Source organism: Ascidiella aspersa, chromosome 6, assembly GCF_963924565.1.
Source record: "Ascidiella aspersa chromosome 6, kaAscAspe10.2, whole genome shotgun sequence".
Taxonomy (NCBI): Eukaryota; Metazoa; Chordata; class Ascidiacea; order Phlebobranchia; family Ascidiidae; genus Ascidiella; species Ascidiella aspersa.
Window position 1 is genome coordinate 30628352 of NC_139452.1, and position 18001 is coordinate 30646352.

The following is an 18001-nucleotide window of genomic DNA, read 5'->3' on the forward strand; positions in this document are numbered from 1 at the left end:
AAGGAATAAAAATATATACATAAAAAGTAATTCGTTTTTAAGCAAAAATTGTACTGTACTGTACTGGTACTGGATCTCTATCATTATCAGCCTTACAAAAAATTAACATTCGAATTTTTCCAGGGCCTAAGGCTATAGCCTTAGTAGGCTAATGTTTAATCCGGCATTAACTCCCTAGTACCGCGGGATCCGTCGTGTCAGGGCCAAGTTCCGCACGAAGGGAAAGCCGTCCAAGAACGCCAAGGTAATTTCCGAGCTAAAAGACGAGCAGGTGCCGGAGGTTAAGAAGGTCTTGGCTGACAGGATCGGAAGCACAGGACTCCTGGCAAAGGTTTACGATCTCAATCGTAAGTCGTCTTTTTACAATACCAAGGTGACCATGCAGGGTGCCACAAAGCCTCATATTTAAAAATCATTGAATTGATTTATGTATGAAAAGGTTTTTAAAAAAACTCTATATTTTCTAATTTTTTTCAAATTTTTGTATAGTTTTTAGCAGGGCTGGGGAGCCGGAGCCGGAGCCCGGAGCCCGGAGCCCGGAGCTAAGCATTTTCTCTGGAGCCAGAGCCGGAGCCGTAGCCATTGTTATTATTTTTGTGGAGCTGGAGCCGGAGCCGGAGCCATTTTTATTATTTTTGTGAAGCCGGAGCCCTTTTTATTATTTTTGTGGAGCCGGAGCCGGAGCCCTTTTTATTATTTTTGTGGAGCTGGAGCCATTTTTCAATTTGTGGTGCTAAAGCTAAGAAATTATATTTTGTTCCATCTCCAACGTTAGTTTAGCCAAAAGCCAGCTGGAGCCGGAGCCAAAGGATATGAGTTTTACTACTCCGGAGCTGGAGCCGTAGCCAAAGGATTGAGATTTACGACTCCGGAGCTGGAGCCGGAGCCAAAGGATTGAGTTTTACGACTCCGGAGCTGGAGCCGGAGCCATTTAATAATTGCCTGATGGCTCCGGAGCTGGAGCCGGAGCTAATGCTATTTTACGGTGGCTCCCCAGCCCTGGTTTTTAGTTCAATTGTAAGTCATAATATTACAATGCTGAGAGATCTTTGGTATTTGAGGAGGTTCAATAAGTCAGGCGCGTAGCGTGACCATTTCAAAGGGGGGTGTCCCGCAATTTCAACTTAGGGAATTGCCCTATTTTCCGTCGGACTGTAATGAATAATAACGTCATAAAAAATAAGCAGAAACACGTAACGTCCAGCAAAAGCGAACACGTGCGTCGTATGAACACCCTTAGCGGGAACGGGCGGAGCCCGAAAAATTTTACGTTTCGTGTATTCTAGACGCTAAAAACGGCGATTATTGGGAGCTTACGGCCCTTTAAATTTGTCTATTTGACGTTAGAAAAGTACAACACTCCGTTGACTCATTCACGTCCGATTGGCACGTGATTTCAATTGTGCGCGAAAACTATTAGATTGTGGTGTCAGAACAGGCTCTGTGACGTGTCAATCACAAACTGTTGCACTTCGTTGTCAGCAAAATTAACGAATCTTATCAACAAATCTGGACAATCATATTTGTAGTTTAGTTTCGCCGATTGTATGAAACGTGGCCACATTGCTGTAGTTTACACGCCTGTTTTCTCTACGTCGTTGAGAAGTCTGTTCGTTTTACCAATAAAATACATATGCGTTAAAAGGCCTGTTTCAGATTACTTGAGTCGGTGACAGGCGAAATGCCAAATGAAACAACGATAACTAATTATAATTATCGTTGGTAAGTACTTCAGCTGGGCTGACCACATTAAACACCCATGTAGGTACCATGGATTAGTCGTGCTGAGCAGTTGTGTTGTTTTTCAGCCTTCGGCGATTTCAGAGGAGCAGCGTTGAAGTTGATAGAAAAGGATAGATCAGAAGGAACTGGACGCAACAGGGCTCCCATGCCTGCATTTGACCCACGTAAGATCTCACTAATAAATACCAAGCCGCATGCAGCAAAATTATGTAGTTGTTTACCAACAGATAAGTGGTATATGACTTAGAAGTGGAGGATAATACATGAACGCGCTATTTGCGGGAAATTAGTCGTTGGAGACTTTATAAGTGTGAAGTAGATTAGGTGATACATTATGTTCAGAACTGCTTTCTAACTTAGGTACAATTAACCACCAACGGGTATTGTATCTTGGTGATTTTGTTTTATATCAAATGGTTAAATTAAGCGAAAAGCAGTTTGTTTTCTGCTCAAAAATCGGTTCCAAAGCAACTAACCTACAAGCTTGTTGATAGCTACTCCGTGCGGATGCGACGAGACAAGCGACACATTGTCAGTGAACAACCCGATGATTGTGTGCAGTTGCCCGGCCATATGCAACCAACCTAACAACCAGACCGAGATATACGGGGGACAGGACAACCGCTTTGCCTGCTACGGCAGCCCTATTTGCGCAACTGCATTCTACTCCGGCGTTATTCAGGTTGATATTAACACTTTTATTAGATATGGTGCTTGCCTGCAAAGATTATTCAAAGAAATTATCCCGTAACCTTTGCTTCACTTTAGGCGTGGCATTTTTTTGCAACATTTCATCTTGTTCACGATCAAACGCGCTAACATTCATTTCAAAACATTTTTTTTGTTTATAACAAAGAGTAAAACAAGTTGTTATTTATTTTATTAATCGTACATAATGTGTGGGTGCACCGAAATTGATGAAAGTCAGTGTAAAATATAAAACCAGGCACACTTCTATGTCAATTAGTTAATCATCTTTGTTAATAACATGAATGTAGGCTACAAACAAATGAAAAAGCCCTGGTAAAAAAACTAAAAAGTGTGTGTGCTTTCCATATAGGGGAAAAAAAAAAACTGCGGTTGTACACACCGTAAATCACCGAAGCTACAAGAAAGCATTTATTGAATGTTGTGAACGCTTATGTTTCAGCCTTATGGTGGCGAGGTTGAGGTCCTCTACACAGGAAAACACTCTCTGCCAAAAGGACCAAATAAACAAGGCTACGACGTGTTCGGAGTTGATATCAACATCGAGTCTTGCACATACAAATGTACGTAAAAACTAATCAACATATCTGAACCTAAAGTTAAGTCGGGTTGGTATTTTATTTAGTGGCGTCGCCGAGTAGCCTACTGTAGTTCTTATAGTTAAATATATTTTATATTTTATTTTAAACTTACCATTGCGTAATTATTTCCTAATTTTTCTATTAGTAACGTTCCTGCATTTACACACACAAGAGGGTTTAAAAATTGGACCCAAAAAAGCTTACACACGATATAGCTGGATTAGTCTTTCAGGTGGCGGTAAAAAAGATTGAAAAGCACAGATAAACTAAATGAAGTATTGATTAAACTTGAGCAATTCCTAAGAATTGAAGATTTTACTTTGAACAACCCTACCAGTGCGTAATCCTGAAAATTAAAACACAAAACACAACAGAGCAAAAAAACTGAACTAAGTAAAAGCTGGTTGACAATAGGCGCGTTGTGCGTCTGGCGTTTCAGGTTTTTCGTCTACCATCAGCGTTTACAATATAACGCGTTGCTAGCATTAACGGCATATTACTACGCTGTTAACCGAAAGCGTTTTTCACGCTTTATGTTCGACGTTATCCGTTGACACACGCTGCGTCTGTAGTGTGGACTAGGGGTGTCCGTGATTGACAAGGACGTGACTTGAAACTGACTTGGCTAATAATAAATTGATATTTATTCAAAAAAACTTCACTTAACAAGTTATTTTACAAATGACTTGAATGCTGGGACTATATTCACTCAAAATGACTTGTTTACAACACTGGAACTTACAGTAGCGGAATAAAGAGGAAGCGAACGTTGCAATGTTTGGCTTATTGCTTGGCTTGCGGGCTAAAAATAGTCCTCGAAATCTGTGATATAGGCCACCCTTATTATCAGACATCTCTAGGGGGAGCAAGTGCGACAACCAGTTTGTTGTTATTCAGCGATCGGTGCAGTGGTGAACGCCCAACTTCCAGCGGACGACGAAAGCGCGGACAACCTTAACCGCTTCCTACCACGCGAGGTTGGCTTGCAGCAGGATCCTGTATACACACAGGATTACCCCTTTGACGGGGGAGAAGCGGTCGTAATACACACGCTTATTAACAAGGTAGACGGGAAGAAGGTCACTTACAAGTGAGTGGATTTTTGTAGAAATGCTTAAACGTGCAAAGTAGCGTTTACAGTTATTGGGTAACATTTGCAGGAAATTTATTTTCCATGTAGAAAACGGTACAGTGTTTCGCAAAACATGGTTGCAACGCCACGTTCAGTTTTAATCTGATTGTCATCATTACCTCCTTATTAGCGGGCTGCTCCCGGCTCCGTTTCGATATTATCGCCAAGAAAATATTTATTTTTAAACCAACATTTATTTTATTTAATAATACTGATATTTTTCATTTTTCTCCGCAGGCGAGATTTCGCTAACATAAAGAACGCCGAGTTGATCAAACTGAAGACCGCCCTTGACCCAAAGGTTTGCAATGTATTTTGAAATAAATAAATTACACTAAGTATAGGTATCGTTTCTTACGCCACCTTTACTACCTATGTATTGCCAGTTATATTTAAATATACTTCTTGAACAACACGTGGCATGGCTTGTACCGATCTTTTTCTTTCACTTTTTCAACTGTAGCTCGTGGATTCAAACTATTTTTCCTGTGCTTATCAATCGTTTAGATTGTCGACTTCTGACGGATATTATGATTTTTTTCTTGTAATATATATAATTAAAAAACGGTTATGGATTCTCCGTCGCACTTCAAATTCTACTCTTATCTTTCGCTTCATAATAAGACTGGAGAAACATTGCCTTCTTTTCAAATTTTCTGTCACACAATAAAACCATAACCAACACAATAAATAGTTCCCAAAACCGAGGTTCGCAACCCAACTGATCCATTTTACAAAGCTGAACTTCAAAATAAGCTTTTTGCTTATTACCAGATGAAGACTTGCCTTGGTAAGTTTGGTGTGCAGTACGACGAGCTAGTGTTACGTCACACAGCCAAGCCGGACAGCGGGGATGGCATGATATTCGGGTTTGCTGTGATCGGCAATTCCGAGACCATTGCGGCGGTAAGTTACCGACAATTATGCGTAAACTGGATTTTGTGAAGATATGCACGTCTAACCGTGTTAGCCCTATACACCTGTTTAAAATGGTCATTAATATGTCTATGTTACAGCCGGGATAATACAAAACTTCGCATTATTCAAGCATACATTATGAGTCAAGGGCTCGGCTTTCCTGTCATTTCTCTGCATACTTGGACTATTTGTCGTTTATTTCGTTTCACTAATCAAACTGTTAGGGTTTAACGTACATGTTAAAAGCTATTAAGCTTTTGTGTTCCTATCATTAAGTCAATCGCCTTAGAACTTGGTAACGGGTTACGTCAGACACCAAAACCTTTTAATCTTACACTACAGTAAAGTTGTATTTCTAGGTCATTTGCTAAGACCTTTAAAAGTAGTTGGCATTTTACTTTGTTTAATATGCTAGTTTTCTAAATCAATTTTAAACGCACCAAGCGTGTGCAAATTTCACATTTTAATTTAAACTATAACCTCCAGCTTAATGTCCTTAACATGTTGTACCACGTTCTACAGAACATAGCGAGAACTTGGAACGGTTACAACCAGTTTAAGATCAAGGTTCGCAACGCATTCGATGGAGTTGCTACGGTACTCAACGTCAGATGTAAGTAGATTACACTAATCCTTAACCAATGGGAAGGGTTTAATTTAACAAATCTGATAAGCCATATATTAAGTGAGAGAGACTGTTGGAACCGGATTGCGGAGTCAAAAGTCGGACTCGAGTAAGACTACGTAACACTACCCGCATCCCGAGTCCGACGTGCGCAGTACCAAATTTCGAAACTAGTAAGACCACAAACTGTAAAGGTGGAATAGTATATGTTGGAAAGTTTGCCAATCCTGTTTTGTTTGTGGATAAGTTTTTTGACACCTGTATGAGTGGAAATGTTTTAGTTATGTAAATGGGTGCAGTGCCGTCTGTAGAGCCGGAGTCGGACTCCGGTTATTTTTAATACTGCCGCTCTGGTTGAAAACCTGCCAATTCGGGTGGATTTTTATTGGTGGTTGGTGATTAGCTAATATTTAGTGTAGATAAAAATAGGTGTGTTATATATAAGTCTTACTTCTAGAATTTTGTGAAGGGTTTGCAAATTATAGAGTTTGGATTAAACTTATTATATCAGAACTATGTAGCACTAGCAGCCTTATTAATTGCAACCCTTTTGAGTTTAGTTGTGTTAAGTAATTATTGCAGGAGTTGAAATTTAGTGAAACATCAGATAAGTTACCATAAAACCATATTTTCCTCAGTAAAGAATTTATTTGAGAAAAATCTTTTGTTCAAAACAGCTCAAACTTGTGTTTCCAATTAGATTTTTACAGAATAATATTACAATTTTATTTCCATGTTTAGTTGGCAGGAATGTTTTAGCTGGTGTGGCAAAGGTAAAGAAAGGATAATTTTGGAAGAGACGCAGCCAACATTTTACTTTGAAGTTTGTAAATACTGTTTTAAAGTTCGTTTTTGTTAACAATACCGATTTCAAATGCACAATGTTTTGTAAATACATGATTTTATTCCGAACTGTACTTTCTCTGTGCTGCAAAATTCTATGAAACGTTTTTTTTTACTCGTGGTGCAGTTTTTCTCAGGCGCCTTTTCTTAAGAATCTTTGGCGCGTAAAAATCCTGCAAAACAAGTTCACATTACTGCAAAAGTAGGCAACATTTACAAATAAACATCTCGCCAAATTGTTAAACAAACAGCTATTATTTTGCAGTTATTTGACTAAAATGGAAGTTATTCCTGGCCAGGTAGTAATATACCAGTCATGTACAATTTACTCACAGTTAAATGTTAAACTTTAAGCAAACGACAGGTTAAGCTTATTAACTAAATATGGTTCTTCAAGACAAAAAACAATTATAACACACATTTGATAAGACTAACATTAGCTTTCTTTAAACTAGGGTTAAGCATTGGAAATTTTTAAAGTTTCAAGATAAATTTAAAGAGAGAATACACTGCCTATTCGAGTTTTAAACCCAAAACTGTATATGTTTTTCGATAAGCAATTATATATACCACAATAGATGAATCGCTTTTCTGGTGAAAACAAGGTGATTAAAAATGATTCGGTAGCAGATACCAGCTGACCTCGTCAAGGTATGTAATAGCTTGTAAAAAAATATATATGTTGCCTCATGGATATAATTCTAAATAACACAATTCAGCTGCAAACTTTTCTGCACATCTAGACAAGAAATGAACTTTTAAAACTTGAGACGTTATTAAGGATTCAAGTTTCAAACACAATTTAAAAAAAGGTTATGAAGCGCAAATTTTATTGCACAATATCTCACTTGTCTTTTTCTTTTCTCCTGCTTTTGTTTAATATATTCAACTTCTTCTTCATCCTTAACATCAGCATCTTCAGGCACAACGTGGTTTATGTAGAGGGGAATAGCGATCGAGTCATCTGTCTTTATGTGGAGTGTTCTTACATTGGCCCAACCCTGGTTAAAAGGTAAACATAAGAGACTTTATATGAGTTTTTGAACACGAATGCCAAGCTGTTAACCCTTTAAACAAAAAAACATGCTGCTGTTCAAATGCTAAATGTAATTTTTTTTTTTTTTTTACAACAAATGGTATGAATTGTATATGCTACATTAACAGTCATTGATATTTGTTATGTTTAAAAATACAATTATAGTATTTATGTTAAATTAAGGCATTTTGCATAGGACCAATAAGAATTGAACCATCTTTTATAAAGTTAACAAAGAATTCCCAATCGATGCAGTTTCAATAATAAATTTTAAACAGATAAACAACAGACTTACTCTAATCATCGTTGATGATATTTTAGTAATGCAGGTTTGAAGGTTTTCACTTATTTCAGAGTATGTAAAATTTGAATTGGCAGCGTGCATCATGCTACAGTCACCACGACCTGAACACAAATATTGTTAAATACAATTGTTGTAAATTTATACAATCAAATGACTAAACGAACCTGTTAAAATCCAGCGTGTTGACGACAGGGCATTAAGAAGTTCTTCCTTTAACTTGTTGCTATTCAGTTTAATTTGCGAAGGTTGTCTGAAGAATAAAAATGGTAAAACTTAGACTTTAGTCAATTTTGTTGTAAAACTTAATTACAACAGTTTCATGAATAATTAAACCTATACTCAAGTTTGTGCCCAGTATCTAAAAAAAAAGTTATAAACTTAGGTACAACATTTTATGAACTTACCAAGCACAAACAACAAAATTTATTATTTCATGTACTATACCACTGGTTCTCAACCTTCATGGCCGATTTACGTTGCAAAAAAATTCTGTGGTCCGAAAGTTTTTATGAAAGAAAAAACTGGAAAATAGGTTTAGAACAAAACACAGCAGAACATATTTCAAAACAGATCGTTTATTCAACCGAGAATTAGTGAGATACTTGCGGCGGAACAATAAATTTACATTCCTTATTTAATCCTCCCCAAACCATTATTCCTGTAAAATTAAATATAGTGACACAAATTAAACTAAATCTAGCTTTTTTAAATTGGTCTGTGGCACACCTCAAATGTTCTTATGGCCCACTGGTTGAGAACCGCTGTACTATACAATATTTTGTGCAAAAATTGGACGATAAAAGTTTTAGAAACTTACTTCTTTTTAAGGAAAAAGTGTTTGCCGATTCTGGCTGGAACAAATTTCATGATTCTGTCATCAGCAAGGAATAAATCATACGAGTCGCACAACGCCCTTTTCGCCTCATGGGATTTATAGTCCTTTCTTAATGACACAAGTGGAATTATCTAAAAATAAACAACAACAGTGTCAATATCAGACTAGTTACTATATAAATCCCCAAACTGACATTAGAAATTGTTGTAAAACTAAAAACATTTCATAGACAGGGAGAAAATATTTCGTAAAACAATTTCCTGTACTTAATTAAACTTTTTGTATTGAAGTATTGAGTTACTTGTTTATGTTTAAAAAACAATTTTTTAAATGGTTTAGACTCCATCTCATAATAGTTATATATTATGACTTACTTTCGGGGAGAAATCAAGTGCATTTTTAATTTGTTCTTTAAACGCTTCCTCTGTGACTTCCAAGTCTTTTTTATCGACGTCTTTTGTGAAAATGCAAACTTCAGACTGTGTGGTAAATACTGGATGGGGAAGTTTTCTGCAGATAATATAAATAGATTTGATCAAATATGCGAAATGTTACCTGCAACTGTATAGCCTTTGAAATTTATTTTTATTAATGATTTGCAACAAAACTTTATCAAGAGCAAGAGTAGGAAATTTCAGTTAAAACAGTATAAATTTTAATGGTTTATGAGCCAGGGAAACAACATTCTGTCAGCTAGTAAAATAACTTCAAACTACATCCACAGTTAAGACTTTTTTCAAATAACAATCAATCTTTATTCTCAATTCATTAAACAACAATTTTTCAGTGTTACTGGCAAGGTTTATTAAACGGGCATAGGACAAAATGTCCATTTGGAAGTATGGCAGATTTTGATGAGTAGGCTACTTTGCTTAAAAAATCTAGTAGGTCAGGTGCACCTAATGTCAGAAGTCAACCAAATTTGATTACCATATGGCAAAATCTGGTTGCATGCAGGTTGGTTCTGTTAAAATAACACACAGGTGCACTTGACATGCTTTTTACAGTAGCTCATAGGTAGACTTTGAGCATTAAAGTAAAGGAACATATACATACATAAAAACGGTCTTTTCCTTTTTTGAGGGTATTCTGTGCGTTGAGACCACAAGGTTAATTCTTGGATGTGTGAGAGTTAAATCTGACTGAGATTTTTCTTCAAGCACTTTTTGTAACGCTACCACAGAAGTTTCGATCTAAAATATGGTTTATTACTTGTATTAAACAAAATAAAGCTGTATCTTAAAAAAATAAATAATTTAATTTAAATACCAGTCAATGTCAAAATGTATAACTCAAATCAAAAAATTTCAATAATTTATTTAGAAAATTATTAGCTATACACATAAAATCCAGAATTAAAAAGTAAGTATAGTTTACCTGCTCCAAAGATAAAGGGCAAACTTCTTCAACAGGTGCCATTTTCTTTCAGCGAAAAGTAACCAACAAATTAAGTTTACTGAAACAAAAACGAATACTATATTTTTATTGCAGGTAAAATACAAACAAATGTAAAAAAACTTAACGCGATATTCAAGAAATAAACTTATACACAATTTGTCGCACGTGCATTTTCATACGTCACAATTCTATATTGTTTGTTCACAAATGTTCATCCAAGCATTAAGTTCACTAAGTGTGACGAAAATAATAAAAATTACAAAATATTTTAGGAACGTTAGATTTTTAAGATAGTGTTTTCCAAACTGGCTGCCAAGGTATTTTAAACTTATTTAAAATAAGCATTATAATTAAATGAAAAATAAATTTACTAATTTTGTTTATTCTCATTACACAATCAAAGTCCTTGTTAACAATTTTAAATTTTCTTGACAACTCGTCTTACGACAAATCATACAATTCATTGGTTCTTTAAATTCAACAAAGAAATAGTTTTCTTTAAAAGGACGTTCCGGATCACTGACCGTCGTTCCTAGTTTGTTTACGTTTGATGAGTGAGTAAAAATAGCAAAGGCGTCCTTTGACCTACGTACTATGCCCTGTTTTATAACCATGAAGTGGAACTAAATATTTAATTATATGCGCTAGCAGAACATAGTTTAGCAAACAAAGTCGGCCAAGGTTCAAATTATGCCAAGTCTATTTGATTAACCTTGAACGAGAATGTAAGTTTAACTGAAGAAAGGGTCGGGATAGATATAAACAGATTTGTTTATTTTTGAACTTAAAATAACTTTACATTACGATAGAAAGTTCGCATCAAAATAGTAAAGTTGTTTTAAAAATCATAATGCGGCGAAATGCATTAAAAATGGTTGTTGACCAGGAAGTTTGTTTCAAAACCCGCCTTAGAAAAATCGTGATATTGCTCTTGGCAATAATTTGCATATATAACCGAAACTACGTTTATGCTATAGCTTGCCAGGCTTAAAAGATGTATGAAATTTTCGTTTATATGACGTCTTGCAACTGTGAAAATAGTCAGTTTTATGAGTTAGGAGAACTTTAAGTAGTTTTATAGTTTAAATGTTATTTTTTTAAATATTGGTTGTTAAATTGTTTTGTTTACTTCAAATTTTACATTCATTTGTTTTTTTGCAGCTGTGGTGTATTTATTTTAAGTAACGTGTGAGATTTAAACAAACACGATAATGGCTTCTTCAAAAGTTCTTCCCAGGCAGAAATCTTTCTTGGAGCCTGTTGTGAACCCTTTTATACACAGAGTTAATTTGACGTTTTCCCAAAAGCTCCAAGTTGCTTTTATGTCGGTTACAATTGCTCCCCTGAGAGTCGTTTTGATTTGTATTACATTTTTTACTACCTGGTTGATGGGATATATTTTTACACTCGGAATGGACGAAAACTCAAAAAAACCACTCAGTCCAGCTAGAGCATTTTTTTGCCAGTTGTTGTCTTATCTCGGTCGCGCCGTGCTATTTTGTACCGGGTTCCACCGCTTCCAAATTCGCGGCACCAGGGCCAAAAATTCCGAGGCCTCCGTTGTGGTAGTTGCTCCGCACACATCAATGTTTGACGTCTGTGTTTGGTTTGCAAACAGACCACTGGCCTGTTCTATTTCTCGATCTGAAAACTCTCAGATTCCTTTCATAGGAACTCTAGTTAAAGCAGTTCAACCTGTTCTTGTCTCACGAAAAGACCCAGATTCTAGAAAGAGCACAATTGAGCAGATGATCCAAAGAGCTGAAAGCCCAGAATTATGGCCCCAGATGTTTCTTTTTCCTGAAGGTACTTGCACCAACGGTAAAGCACTCATTAGCTTCAAAGCCGGTGCTTTTATTCCTGGTGTGCCAGTTCAGCCAGTTGCAATGAGATACCTGAACGACTTTAACTCTTTCACTTGGACAATGAACGGACCAAATGCCTATGAGTTAATGTGGCTTACACTTTGCCAGTTTTCAATCAAGACTGAACTCATCTACCTGCCAATTTATTACCCCAGCGAAGCCGAGAAGAATTCACCAAAGCTGTATGCTAATAATGTTAGAAATCTGCTGGCCGACACTCTTGGAGTTTCGTGCACTGATCATACTTTTGAAGATTGCAGACTTATGAGGCATGCAGCCGATCTTAACCTACCAATGGAAATCGGCTTGGTTGAGTTTACAAAGATTAGCAGAAAGCTGGGAATGGATATTGACGACTGCAAAGACAGACTTTCTGAGTTTGCAAAGATTGCTCATGACAGAGAGGATGGTTTAGTCACAATTGAGGACTTCTCCAACTTTCTAAAGATCCCAATTTCGCCGGTTCTGCAGGAAATGTTTAATCTGTACGACAGGAACAGCAGTGGTGTGATTGATTTCCGTGAATATGTACTCGGTTTGTCTTTAGTTTCTCAACCTGCAGTTACAGAAGACACAATCCAGCTGGCCTTTAATGTCTTCGACAAAAATGGCGACAAGCACATATCCAAAGAGGAATTCATCCATGTTCTTAAAGCCACAATCGGAAACGAGTTTAACGGCGATGTTATCTTCTCCCAAATGGAAAAGGAAAACGCAGATAAGGTCACCTATGACGAGTTTGTTGCTTTTGTCAATAAGAGGCCAGAGTATGCCAAGGTTTTCCTCTACTACAAAAACATGAAACAGGATGATGTTTCCCAGTTGGTACAAACTCGCATCGAGCGTCAAAACTCCACCAGTATGTCTTCATCTCCGGGGAGTTCGGAGGATGGTGTCACTCAAAGGAAGGGGGCAAGAAAGTCACATGACGAAGATGAAACAGAATAACATCCGTTCTACACAAACAAGTAGTTACCCCAATGTAATTGTTTTATACACAAGTTTTTGTTCTTATCGTATCATTTCGAAACAATTTCTGTAATGTTGTGTACACAAAAAGTTTGATTATTATTATTATTGCAGGAAAGTTATAATATTTTCATTTCTATATATTTTTGTGAATTAGTTTTCACGACTGCCAGGGTTGTTTTTCTTCCAGCTGTATTTTTAGATTTTTCTGTGGTGTGAAATGTCAATTTTTATTAATTTTATTGTACTGGTGTTTTCCTTCCATTGCATAAAAGACACATTTGTATTTCTATTGGCATTCGTTCTACTTAATATTGCTTACACAGGTTTTATTTGCAGCTATTAAAAGCACTTGGCCAGCTCTTTAAGTATAATTTGCACAAAGCATCCAATTAACTGACATAGTTGTTTTTATTGTAGTGATTTGTGAACTTTGATCTTTGTTTAAGACTTCCCTCCACGCCATTCTGTCCAGCTTAAGTATTTCAGCAAACATAAGCGCTGTGATTTTTTCTGCTGAGATCTGCAACCACTAACCATTTCGTTTTGTTCGACTGTGATTGTGTCTGTTTTCAATGCTCAATGCTGCTTCAGCATGTCATTTTATATGAAAAGTTCAAAGTACAAGAATTTAAATTAAACGATTTATGTTTGTTTTTCAAATATATTCCTTTTTTTTAAATATATTCCGTTAGTTAAAGTTAAATCGTTCTAAAATCACTGTTGGACATTAAAATGTATTTGTTTCTTACAATTTGCTTTTGTTCTTTGCAGAATCATTAGTTTAGGTGTTTCAAATAGGGCCTAGCCTCTGTTTTGCAAGAAGATACCTTGTTTACACAGTAAGGTAAGCTCTTAGTTTGTTATAAATGTGTCAAAACAAACAATAAATATTGTCATGCTATACTATTTTCAATAAAAAATCAGATAGCAAATACCAACAGTGTTGCGTATTGCAACAGAAGATAGTGCTGCAATCGTGCCAAAACATAACTTCACATTCAGCCTTCTTAATTAGGTTCAACTACAAATTGATGGTAATTTCAATTGTATAAATTACTATTAAGCAAATAGTAGCATAGTTTATACATTCAATAGTTAATTTTACATTATCAAGCAGGACTTATAATAATGGTATGACATGATTTGTTGACAGTTAATGGTGTCGTTACTGTTAGCTTTCATGCCATATTACATAGCTCTGTGTTATGTCATTTCCTTTATCTACAGGATGTGTGCACGGTACAATGAATGCCTTTTATTTGGCAACACGAATGTGTCATAAAATTTACAAGAAACCAGGTTATTAAACTAAAAGCTTCTTGGCTCAAACTATATTTCGGGCCCATAAAAGATTTGTTTTAAAAAACATAATATCTGCAAAAAATACACCAAAAAAGTTGTTGTTTTTTTGACAAATTGTTTTTTACAATGTTATAAATAAACAGACAGGATGTAATAGCTTTAAATAATTTATCAAGCTTAAGGGTGGTAAACCTTCATCTAGTGGAGGAATTGCAATTGATGATAGTCGACATTAAAACCACAATCAGTCATCCATATTTGCAATTCATCAATTAATTAGTTTGGTTAATCATCTACAATGAATCATCTGAAATAAAAAATGCTTATATTTAGTTTTAACAAAAGCTTCATATGAATGTGATATGTGGATTGTTGATATAAAACTTAATATAGGCAAAGCTGCTAATGAAGATGTTTAAATTATGGCATTTAGGTATTATGGATTGCATTTTTATCTATTGTAAGTCTGAAAATATAAGTATCCTGTTTATTTTTCATTTAAATAAAAGGTATAAAGCCCAGCCTAATTTACAAAAGCACCTTCTGGTCATCATTTAATGTTTCAAATGTTTTCTTTAAGCATTTAAATGTATCTGTGTTATTTTTTTCAGGGAATATGGGATAAACATGGAATCGAAAGAATCAACAACCAGCAACATGTCTTCAAATCCATTCGTAAAACAAATTAAATTTTCTCCTCTCAGAAAGCTTCAAGTTGTTTTGATGTCACTTTCAATAGCCATGGTGCGTCTCATTTTATTCCTAATTGTCTTCCTAATAACCTGGATTCTAGGTATCCTGTTCACAATAGGCATGCCTGGCGATTTAGTGACTCCGCTAACACCATTTCGGACTTTTTTGTTCAACATTCTACAGCTATTAGGAAGGCTCAACCTAAAAATTCTCGGAGTCTCATTTATAGTGAAAGGAAAAAGAGCTAGCGCGGCCGAAGCCCCGATCTTAGTCGCAGGCCCTCATTCTTCGTGTTGTGATATCTGTCTATGGTTTGCCACTTACCCGTTGCCTGCTGCTCTGTCAAAGAGGGAAAATTTTAACATCCCGCTTTTTGGAACCCTGGTGAAAGCTATTCAACCGGTGCTTGTTGTAAGAGACGACCGCTCGTCAACGCAAGAAGCACTCGGTGAAATCAAAACACGGGTAAAAAATGCGAGCAAATGGCCACAACTTATTGTTTTCCCCGAGGGCACAAGAACAAATGGACAGAGTCTAATCCTTTTTAAAGTTGGAGCATTTCTCTGCGGCGCCCCTGTTCAGCCAATGACTATAAGGTATACAAATTCGTGGAATACCTACAATGACACTGAATACGGCTCTTCAGCGTTACAAGTGTTGTGGTGTACTTTCTGCCAGTTTTGGAATGTTGTGGAAGTCGAGTATTTGCCGGTTTATCGACCTAACAAAGATGAAATTGCCGACGCCAAGCTTTACGCTAATAACGTCAGAACAGTTATGGCTGAGAGGTTGGGCATCAAATGCACAGAGCATACGTTCGAAGATCGAAAACTAATGAAGCAATCAGAGAAAATGGGATTTCCAAAGCAGCACATTAACGTTGAGCTTCAATCAGTCTGTAAAAAATACAAAGTCACCGCCAACCAAGTAAAAGATTGGCTGACCGAGTTTGTCACAATATCGCTGCCAGGTCAGGACGGCCTTGTTTCTGTTTCAAGCTACTCACAATTTCTGGGTCTTCCGATTACCGACGCCTTGCGCGATTTGTTTGAAATCTATGACACTCAAAGCAAAGGTTACATCAATTTTAGTCAGTATGTTGCCGGACACGCTCTACTGCGTGCCACTGCCACAACAGATCAAACTTTAGAGTTTTCCTGCCAGGTTTTTAAAGAATATGTTGCCTGCCCTGAGTCGGAATCAGCTATAAAGTTGCAAGACAGTGACCTTGCTTATTTCGATATGTCACTGGTCGCTAGAGAAATTGAAATGCGGAGAAAAAAACTGTCAGGAAATGCAACCCTTCGCGATTTCTTTATTTTAAGACCTGAATTTGCAATGCTGTGTATTTGGTACAAACTTATATTGAAAAGAAATAAGGAACTAAAAGATAATATACCCAGTGATTCCTCTTTAAACAACAACTACCTATACAAAAGACGAAACAGATAAGTGTTTTTTTACTAGCTTGAACATCAACCCTTTAACCTTCAATTAAATATGTTTTGTAGCTTACACCATAATTTTTTTCATATTGTTATACAAATATTTTGGCCACTAAAAATATTGCAAAATAATATACAGCTTTATAACAAAGAGTGTATAACTCATATATTGCTCATACAGGCATAACTAAGGAAAAATACATTGAGATTTGGCTTTCATTTTCAGATATTGTTTTGTCCTACTTTTTTATGAAATGCATTTGCAGTTAATATCTCAGCTTTAGACCCAAGTTACAAGATTTTTTCTGATATGTTTTTTATTCTATGCTTTTGTGTGAAAACGCCATTTGTTTTGCCTATTGCTTTGAACATTCTCTGCAATTGTTTTGTCTACAAAAAGAATGTGAGCACCAAGCCTGCCTTGCTTGACAAAGTTTTCATTTATGTTGTTTCTTCTAAAAGTTTCCCAAATTGTGCTTTGTGTGCTATTTTTGTTTGATCTCTTAGCTGTGAAATTTTAGGTGTTGACGTCATATGCATTATTTTTTACTGAACCGAATAATTGTTCTGTAGTCGTACTCTTCCATGTATATATATGTTTTACCAAATTGTTTCTTCAAATGTTGTATTATTTGGTTAGTTTGAACATTGTACTATTGCTTTGATGCCCTTCTTACCCATTGGCGAGTTTGAAACCCATTTGAAATGAAAGTTTTTTAAAGCCTATTTTCTTTACATTTGTCACACCACATCTTAAAAGCAGCTTGGTTCCTGACAAATGCAGTGGTTCTCAAAATGTGTGCCTTGCAACATTTGTTAACAGTATATTCAACATTTGTAAGTTGGTCATATAACTTTTTTGTAATTTCTTAAAATAACCAATTTCTTCTACAAAAATCTTGCCAACTTTAATGTACTCTATAACTAAAAATGGTATGAGGTTTCTTATGTTTCCCCGCCTTTTTAGGATGACCATTCAAATTTGTTGTATATAAAGTATGGCGCAAATTTGTTTTTAGTTTTCCAAATTTGATAAAAGCTGGAACAGTTTGAGAAATGCTTGGCTAATGGGTAAAATGACATAGAATCCGGATTGTAAATCTTTGTTGGTGCCTTTTGTTGTAAACGAATGAACTAAGTGTTATATTTACGAAATATTTTTTGTCTTGTACTTACTAAACCTCTTTTTTTAATTTAAAGATGCAAGGTTTGTTGTGTTTATAATCTGCTTTGTCCTCTAAGCACTTGTGTAATTGTTTCCTGTGATTTGAACTTAATTTTGTTAATTACGTATTTGTGAGTTTTAATTCGTGCAGCTGTGAATAAACGTGATTGTACAGTTAAAGTACAGTGTAGGTTACAAAGGTCATTATGTCAGAAAACTGAAAGACAGTGTGTTGACATTTAAATTGAAAAATTAATTTAATTAGATTTCGATAAGAAAAAAAAAGTTTAGTGTAAGGGATATTTTGATTACATTTAAACATATTTGACAAGAGAAAAGCGGTTTTAGGTTTAATTTTTTTAAATAAAAAACATTTTTAAATAAAAGTTGTAGCGTCTAAACCTATATTACTTCAGGCGTCCAAGGATTTCGGGAG

At 35.8% G+C, this 18001-nt stretch overlaps 3 protein-coding genes across 3 annotated transcripts; 2 read left to right on the forward strand and 1 right to left on the reverse strand.

The window, feature by feature from the left end:
- Positions 1-6399: 6399 nt before the first annotated feature.
- LOC146141252 (ribosomal L1 domain-containing protein 1-like) lies at positions 6400-10233 on the reverse strand. The gene is made up of 8 exons (XM_083392145.1): positions 10103-10233; positions 9782-9918; positions 9100-9235; positions 8708-8856; positions 8055-8140; positions 7882-7991; positions 7399-7551; positions 6400-6723 (listed from the first exon to the last, which is right to left on the reverse strand). Exons 1-8 carry the CDS (start codon positions 10142-10144, stop codon positions 6646-6648), a joined length of 891 nt encoding a protein of 296 aa, XP_083248271.1. The 5' UTR covers positions 10145-10233; the 3' UTR covers positions 6400-6645.
- A 1056-nt stretch (positions 10234-11289) lies between these two features.
- LOC146141253 (lysophosphatidylcholine acyltransferase 2-like) lies at positions 11290-13727 on the forward strand. Its single transcript, XM_083391962.1, has one exon. The coding sequence runs from the start codon at positions 11335-11337 to the stop codon at positions 12934-12936; it is 1602 nt and encodes a 533-aa protein (XP_083248088.1). The 5' UTR covers positions 11290-11334; the 3' UTR covers positions 12937-13727.
- A 3-nt stretch (positions 13728-13730) lies between these two features.
- LOC146141254 (lysophosphatidylcholine acyltransferase 2-like) lies at positions 13731-17732 on the forward strand. The gene is made up of 2 exons (XM_083391963.1): positions 13731-13804; positions 14874-17732. Exon 2 carries the CDS (start codon positions 14890-14892, stop codon positions 16405-16407), a length of 1518 nt encoding a protein of 505 aa, XP_083248089.1. The 5' UTR covers positions 13731-13804; positions 14874-14889; the 3' UTR covers positions 16408-17732.
- Positions 17733-18001: the final 269 nt, after the last annotated feature.

What these genes read in the sequence shown, in the direction of transcription:
- LOC146141252 (XM_083392145.1), bottom strand. Translation starts at nt 10,144, where the DNA reads ATGGCACCTGTTGAAGAAGTTTGCCCTTTATCTTTGGAGCAG. An exon ending in CACTTTTTCCTTAAAAAGAA is followed by an intron (nt 8,141 to 8,707) that starts GTAAGTTTCTAA and finishes TTTATTCTTCAG; the next exon opens with ACAACCTTCGCAAATTAAAC. An exon ending in TATCATCAACGATGATTAGA is followed by an intron (nt 7,552 to 7,881) that starts GTAAGTCTGTTG and finishes CCTTTTAACCAG; the next exon opens with GGTTGGGCCAATGTAAGAAC.
- LOC146141254 (XM_083391963.1), top strand. Translation starts at nt 14,890, where the DNA reads ATGGAATCGAAAGAATCAACAACCAGCAACATGTCTTCAAATCCATTC.
- LOC146141253 (XM_083391962.1), top strand. Translation starts at nt 11,335, where the DNA reads ATGGCTTCTTCAAAAGTTCTTCCCAGGCAGAAATCTTTCTTGGAGCCT.